Source organism: Eurypyga helias, unplaced genomic scaffold (assembly GCF_000690775.1).
Source record: "Eurypyga helias isolate BGI_N326 unplaced genomic scaffold, ASM69077v1 scaffold46233, whole genome shotgun sequence".
In the NCBI taxonomy this organism is placed as follows: Eukaryota; Metazoa; Chordata; class Aves; order Eurypygiformes; family Eurypygidae; genus Eurypyga; species Eurypyga helias.
The window spans coordinates 6,724-14,583 of NW_010241453.1; the positions used below are offsets into that span (position 1 = coordinate 6,724).

The following is a 7,860-nucleotide window of genomic DNA, read 5'->3' on the forward strand; positions in this document are numbered from 1 at the left end:
GGGGTCCGGGAGCAGTTACTCTCTCTCACCTACTTGCTTGCTTGTTTACTTCATGTGCTTCCTAACACTCTCCCCGACTCCTGCATTAGCTGCTTTGCTAACTCCTGTGCTGGCTTGTTCGTGAGGGAGTTGGTGGGTTTGTTTAGAATCTGCAGTTGTGCTCTCGCTGATAGGGTTCATTCGGAATCTGCTGCAGCTCTCAGGCTACGATCGCTCCCAGGCTGCAGCTCTCGGGCTCTGACTCTCACTTCTCAGCACCTGGTTGTGTATTGGCCAGTTGGTGGTGAGCAACTGTATCATCTTGAATCATATATTTTATTTTCTGTTATTTTAATTATTTCTTATTAGTGGTATTTGTATATATTAATTTAGATTCAATTAGTAAATAGTTCTTATCTCACTTTTACAAGCTTCCTTTTTCTTTATCCTCCGATTCTTCCTCTCCACTGGAGGAGGGGAGGGGGATTTGTGAGAGCAGTTTTGTGGTATTTTGCTAGCCAGGGTTAAACCACAACAATTTCTCATGCAGCATCAGTTCAGTTATGTTATTTGAATCCTTACAAACCTCATCCATCCTCTAATTTGCGAAGTTATTTAGTGGTGATTTGTTAAGACTAGCAAATGTCCAGTGCTGCTCTTTTGGTAGTGGTTTAACTAAATCAGCTTGAAGTTTAGTTGTAAGTTGGGTTCTTCTATTTTTTCCACATATAGCAAAGTTTGTTTATAACTGAAATACAATATTATTAGCGTGTCCTTAAAAATGTAGCTGTTGCAGTGTAAATAACCTTTAGGTAACTGTGATCTTTCTCAGGTGGTGAACTTGCTGATGGGCATCTTGTTGACAGTAGAAGTGACTCATCCAAATATAGTGCCACCTGTTGATATCCAGTATGAAGTCATCGGAAATTACTATGCTTCTGAGAGGATGGCTGGTAGGTGTATAACTCTGCTGTTCATTAGGAAATAAAGCACGCCGTATCATGGTGCATCTGCTTTACACTAGAGTGTAATATGCATGCAGCTTTTAAATATGGTTGTCTCATTTCATAGATTTCTCTTTAATTATTCTGGGATTGAGGTCTTCTATGAGAATAGAAAAAAATTATGGAATGTTTTTATTTCGTATTATTTCTAAGTGTCTTAAACAATAAGATTTCCAAAGATTTCTGGCCTTCTGATGCTTTGAGTGTTGGAAGTATGTGTAGAACATCTCAAATTCACTTTCTCCATAAATATTTACTATTCTTGCTGTGTCAGTAAAACAAAAAGCAGATTTTTCAAGTTTGGGTTTTGTTTTAATTTTTGATGATCCTCATAAATTTAAGGAAAGCACTTACAGCTATTGTGTGTTTACTTAGGGGAAAGTAATGCCATTTTTCTAAGAATAGTGAAAGAATTGGGTTGCCAAGTACTTGAGTGAAACCAAGTATTTATCTGAAAAGTTTGATATGCAGAAGAAACAGAAGAGAAAGCATCAGAAGCAGAATAAAACCTACTTTCATGGTGTTGCTATAACATGTATGATGTGTACAAGTGTAATCAGTGTCAAATGTTTGTAATGACCAAGTTTCTTAACTGGTGCATGACATACAAACTTGTGCACATGCTTTATTTTTCTTGGTTTTAAATGTGTGAAACAGGTTGAGTGTGGCACTTCGCATGTGTCTTGTCCAAGTTTGCTGTGCTACGCTAAAACTTAGGGAGGGTCAGGTCCAGTCTGGAGCAAAGATACAGTACAAATCTGGATTTTTGAGACTTCTGGTTTGGTGTTCACACTGTTCATGACTGGAGTTGGGGATCTGTCAGTTCTGAGCTGTGACTCGTACTTGCTAGTAAAGAAACGAGTGAGAACAAGGACCAAATACTTCATAAAGCCAAGATATTCAGTAAAATTATGGCAGGTACCTGTGAAATGCCACATGTTTTCTAACAGATATTAGTGTACTTGATCGCCGTAAGCTTATGTGACTGAAAGATGCTTCTGAAGGTGCTTTCTCCACTCTTCAGTGTTAAATGGCTATCGCATCCTTTCGACTTAAATTCTTATTTCCCATGTTGGAATAGGGGCTAGAGGGTTTTTGTGTGCATGAAGGGACATTACATTTTTGAATGTGCATGTGGATATTGAGTAACAAATCCTCAGAAGAAAAGCACCCTTGTTGGTTATTGCTGAGTACTTAGGGTGCTCTGATCAACGCAGTGCATTTCAGACGCAGGAGGACCTCCTCCTCGATGCCACCTGTGGATGTAGATATTATTACCTTGTACTGAATTAGGTACATACACTGCAGAAGCACTTACCTTTTCAAATCGGTTGCAGACTAGGAAGTTAAGTTTCTCGGGCCATCTGTTTTAAGCATGGGAACCACAACAGTTTGGCTTCAGTATATTGCTAAAAATATTAGCGTATCACATTTATAGACTCTCAAGCTGGTTTCTTTCTTTGTGTTTAAAAATGTGAACTGTGATTGCTGTAGGAGAACGAGTATAATGTAGCCCATGGAACGCAGCTGTGCCTCCGTCAGCAGTAGCTGTGATGCACAAGGAGAATCTTTATCATTCAGTTTCCATGAGTGTCCTGGATTTTGCTACCATTTGGATTCTTTTCAACTGCCTTTTCTTGTAAATAACGGGATACCTTCCACACAGTGATTTCCTGTTTTCCTTAGTGTTATTGAAGGAGCAGTGCTGGTCCCACTGCCAATGACCGAATTACATAAACCATTTTAACGTGTAAAGGTTGATACTGTGCTAGCTTCACTTAAAATTCTTTCCGGTGGTAAAGTTAATCATCCACATACTTTAGCACTGACATATATTGCAAATCAGCATCATTATGTGTCATTACTATCAAACTATGTCAAGCTTCTAATTGGTGTGTCTGAGCTTTATTCAGGCTTTTGATTAAGGCAGAGGGATTTTTCCAAATGCCTGCTGGTTTTCTTGAACCAGATCTTTTTCCATTAGGAGAGGTCTGAGTTACTCAATTCTGCTGCTGCACAGATGACACAGTTGAATGAGAACAGATCACAGTAATGAATAGAGCTTGTGTACCTGTCAGCTGCTGTGTGACAACTTCAGGAAATGACTGATGCTTTTTGTTTTTCTTTTAATGCAGAAAATGCCTGCGTTCTATTTGCCATCTCCCTCCTCATGTTCACAATCAGTGCGATGATGGTGTATGGCGCAATCGCTGTAAGTATATTTATAGTACGTGATTTGAGACTTGCTACTTCAATTCTTAACGAAATACCTTACAGGCTGCTGCCTTTTCTTTTCTTTTTAGCATCGTGTAGGCTGGTTGATCCCGTTTTTCTGTTACCAGCTCTTTGACTTTGTGCTCAGTTGTCTGGTTGCCATCAGTTCTCTAACCTACTTACCCAGAATCAAGGATTACCTGGATCAGTTGGTAAGTTAAGCTGAAGTTGTTATTTTACACTTGAAATTACACTTGAGTTTAATTGGATAAGTGACTTAGACCTGCCTGTGCATACAGAAGAGGAATTCAGGCTGCAGCAGCTGTAGGTGGTGATGAGAATGAGAGCGTATTGGAGGTGAAAGGACCAAAGGTGCCATTGCTCCCTAAAAAGAAAGCTGGGGAGAGTAAAGAGAGAATTGTGCTGGGAGATGTTGGTTTCAATTCTCTGCTACATTTGCACTCGAAACAAAGATGTTCCTTTAAGTGACGCGGTTCTGTGGCAGGCTTGCTGCTGCAGGTGAAAAATGTGTTGACCCTTACTCGGTGGGGGAGAGGAAGAGGAGTATAGCTAAGGATTCCTATGAGGTAGGGTCCTGCAGCATTATGGGATGGAACCTGAGATTGAGGGCTGCTTTTTATGTTCTATATAGCTCTTCTCATTTTGCAACAATACCTTCGAAGGAGGCCAGTGTGGTGGTCGTTAACACAGCCTGTGTTTTGACTGCAAGGAGACTCAGTGGATGGAATACACTGTCAGTTAATGGGGATCACAGGCTCTATCTGGCTGGTGTTTAGATCTGTTCAAGTAGATGTTTAAAAAAATCCTTTTAAAACAGAGATAAAAAGTTGATGTTGGAGAGAGGCTTTGTTACTGCAGTCAGAGAAAAATGGAATTTGTAGAGGCTCTTTGTTTTGGCTCTTCTGAAGTTCAGGGGCAACTCTGCACACATGTATGTTACTGGTTAGGTTGACAAGAGGTGATTAATACTAAGTCATTGAGTTACCAAGTAAAGGACTGTAAGTACAAATGCTGTGCTGCAGCTGTTAAAATGGAATTAGCATGGGATTGAGGAAGTGACGTGGGGCATAGACAGGACAGGGCTTCTGTATAGGTGGCCCTTTTCTGTAGTGACCTGTTCCTACCGGACAGAGGTAGGACAAATACGGTGCTTTGTGTGGGAGGATAAAAAGAAACTAGTGAGAAACAGAACTTTGTTGTTTCTGGGGAAGTAGTTTACGCAAGACTTTGTTTCATTTGGTGTGACGTTTGAATGTGCTTCTGTCATCTTTTGTGACTCTGCAGTGTTTGTGCTGATCTCTTCCCTTTCTCACTTCCCTTTTTTGTTTTCTTTTAAACTAGCCGGATTTCCCTTACAAAGATGATCTCCTTGCCTTGGACTCCAGCTGTCTCTTGTTTATTGTTCTGGTGTTCTTTGCTTTATTTATCATTTTAAAGGTAAGTTATAACTTAAGCATGTGTTGGTTTTGTGAGTTACTATATTAAGATGCTGCTAATCTGAGTTAATTCCTAATGCTGAATTAAGATCTCAACTGACAATGCAGAGCGAAGACCTCCTTTGAGCAGAATGGTTAGGATGTCCAGTTTTGGTATGACTTATGTCTTATGTTTTGTGTACCGCTGTCTTCAGCTAACTCGTTTGTGTGCAGTAGGGCATGTCTATGCAGTTGTGCCCTTCCTGGGTAGGAAGCAGAAATGCACAAAGACTTCAAATACCATCTTAATACGTGGAGATAAATTTAATGTTTGCAATGAAGATTGTAGCAAAACAATATTGAGTGACTGCATACAGGTCTTGTACACAAAACTTCCAAAATCTCTTGCTGTACTTAACAAACCAGGGTGCATGTTTTGGAAGGAGGAAATGAATAGGCTAATTCAGAGCTGCATCTTTCTCCCTAGTGAAGGGTGATATTACCAGTTGTCTTCTTGTTGAAGATCTAAATAGAGAGGCATTCATTTGAATTGCAAAATCTGTGGTGCAGACAAAGCATATTAGCGAAATGAACTGATAGTACACGTTGGCCATGACAATATTCCTTTGTTGCATCCAGACTGAATGTAAGAACAAATGAAGTAATGAACAAGTATTTTACTTAGTTTCTATAATCTCTCCAAGAGGAGTGTCTGACTGGGGAGAGTGGAAGACTAATCCAGTGGATGACACTTTTGCACCGATTGGGAAATCTGGCACCTTGCGTGTAATCATGTGAAAGCATGCCAATGCAAAATTCAGAGATTAATATTATACAGATTAATAAGAAAAAATCTAATCCTCATAAGGATGTGATGGTCTTCCTACAGCAGTCAGTGTTGACTTAATGTCTAGGCTACTTTAGCGTCTTCTCCTTGCCACCCCCGGTGCGTGTTTCCTCGCGCTGGTAGCTGGACAAATAGTAACGCTAAGTCAGGGATGAGTGGGACTGTGCTGCCGGCCTCTTTGCCGCCACCTCCTGGCAAGTTTGGGCTGAGGTCCACGGAAGCATAAACCCGTTGGGGATTAATTTGATTAGCACTGCTGAGGCAGATAGATTAGTTGGATGGATCTGTGAATTCTTCTGCTAAGACCTGTGCGGTTTGTACTCCGAGTCACGATGGCAGCGAAGCTAAATGGGGAGCAACGCAGGTATGTGGCTGAATCTGAAATGGCAACCATTCCTCAGAGATGGATCGACTAAATTGATTTATGCTCCTTCTGGTCATATGAATGTAATTCATCATCCGATTTCTGAATCAGCTAATGCACATGAGGTCTTTTAAAAAGAGAAATATCTCTTCTTTCAGGCATATCTAATTAACTGTGTATGGAACTGCTATAAATACATCAGCAACAGAAATTTGCCAGAGATAGCGGTGTACCCTGCTTTTGAAGCTCCTCCACAGGTAAAACCTCTTTTTGAAATAAACCAGCATAATTTCATTCTGAAGTAGAAAACCACTGTATCCATTCAGTGGAAGGTGTCCCTGCCCATGGCAGGGGGGTTGGAACTAGATGATCTTTAAGGTCCCTTCCAACCCAAACCATTCTGTGATTCTATGATCTATGTTTACAAGCTTTTTAAACAAAGGCTGGAAAGACTTAAAAAGTTAAAGCAGCTAATGTTAACGATGGCTTACTTCATCACATTCTTACAGTGCGTAAAATAGGAGGTTTTGTAGAGAAAAGTCTTTGAATGTTTATCTCATAGCAGAGTGAAGCTTTCTGACTGCCCTGCTCAAAACCTTCCCCTTTGCAAAACCAAGAGACAGTGGGGTGGAACAAATGGCCTAGGGGTAGGATCAGCAGAGCAGTGACCTCCTGCTGCACCTTGTTTCGCTCCCTCGCTAGCTTACTAGGAACAGCAGCGTGATCTTCTTTAAAAACATTTGCCTGCAACAGAGGAAGCTGCAGATGGGATGTCTCTGGTTTTGTTCTGGGTGTTTGTGGGGTTCCCCCCCGCCCCCCCCAACCTTCTGCATTAATCTCTTCAAAATGTCTTCTTTTTAGTATGTTCTGCCAACCTATGAAATGGCAGTGAAGATGCCTGAGAAGGAACCTCCACCTCCCTACATACCTGCCTGAAGCAGTTTTTATGATAATTAACATCTGTACCAGCTTCCTGGGGGTTTTGTCTTTTAATCTTGCAAAACTGCTTAAGTAATAGAAATGTTCAGGACTTTAGGAGCAAACTGTTCTGTTTAAAATGTTTGATATAAACTTACTAAGCAACACACATCTGGGAGTGATTTTTGTTTGCTTTAATTTTTGTTCTCCTTAATGCTCTTAAACGTTTTATTGCCTTAGGGCCTTATTCTGCAAGAACTTATGCATGTGACTAACTCGTGGCTTTTAATAACACCAACGGAGCCAATCTATCACTGAAGTTAGCTGCAATTATAAGTGTCTGCAGGATCGTGCCCTTAATTTATATTAATTTCTTTTTGTAAAGTAGTTCATAAAGACAATCTGATCGTGCAGCAAAGTGACAGTTTGCCTTTATCCATTTTTTGGAGGGGGCAGGGGTTTGAATGTGGTATATACGTGACTTTTTTTTTTTTACTTTGCACTTTTCTCATGTTATCTTACCTTTATTGTGGTTTTTTTGGTTATCCTATGTCTTGGAACATCATATTTTTTAGGAAGACGCGAGGGTGGCACAGGAGTTGTATTACGATGTGCTGTGAATGTCAGAAAAATAAAACGTGGAAGGTGGTTGCATGCTTCTAATCTTATATGTATTTTCCTCTTTGTGATAAATGATACTTAAATAAATCTTTTATGAAATGTTTACCAGTAGCTTTGGTTCATCTGTTTGTTGTTTGGGTTTGGTTTTTTTTAAGCACCTCAGTGTATTGCAGTTGGTCCCAGCTTAGTGAACGCTGGCTTCCTGTCGGTTGTTTAGTGATTGATCGGTGTCCTTTGGCAAAAGTCCTCCTGTGTGTAGAGAATACGAATTCCCTTTTATGTCTGAACTTGTGTTGCAGCCTGCACGGTTCAGGTACTTGGTTGTCTTCTACTTGTCTGGCTTCTACCAAAGTTGGGACAAGGGGATTGTACTGGAGGCTTCTAGCCCTCGGGGCAAGTTTGATGTCTGGTGAGCTGAGGCAGTTAGAGCAGGGCAGACACCCAGTAGGTGGGTGTCTAAAATCCTTATTTACACTG

The 7,860-nt window shown here is 40.6% G+C and overlaps 1 protein-coding gene across 1 annotated transcript; it reads left to right on the forward strand.

Annotated features, from left to right (window-relative positions):
• Positions 1-814: 814 nt before the first annotated feature.
• LAPTM4A (lysosomal protein transmembrane 4 alpha) lies at positions 815-7,494 on the forward strand. The gene is made up of 6 exons (XM_010148750.1): positions 815-932; positions 3,119-3,195; positions 3,287-3,409; positions 4,560-4,655; positions 6,003-6,101; positions 6,706-7,494. Exons 1-6 carry the CDS (start codon positions 827-829, stop codon positions 6,778-6,780), a joined length of 576 nt encoding a protein of 191 aa, XP_010147052.1. The 5' UTR covers positions 815-826; the 3' UTR covers positions 6,781-7,494.
• Positions 7,495-7,860: the final 366 nt, after the last annotated feature.

Excerpts from the sequence above, each read along its gene's own strand:
- LAPTM4A (XM_010148750.1), top strand. The coding sequence starts at position 827 with ATGGGCATCTTGTTGACAGTAGAAGTGACTCATCCAAATATAGTGCCA. Across the intron at positions 933-3,118 it reads TGCTTCTGAGAGGATGGCTG|AAAATGCCTGCGTTCTATTT; the intron begins GTAGGTGTATAA and ends CTTTTAATGCAG. Across the intron at positions 3,196-3,286 it reads TGGTGTATGGCGCAATCGCT|CATCGTGTAGGCTGGTTGAT; the intron begins GTAAGTATATTT and ends TTTTCTTTTTAG.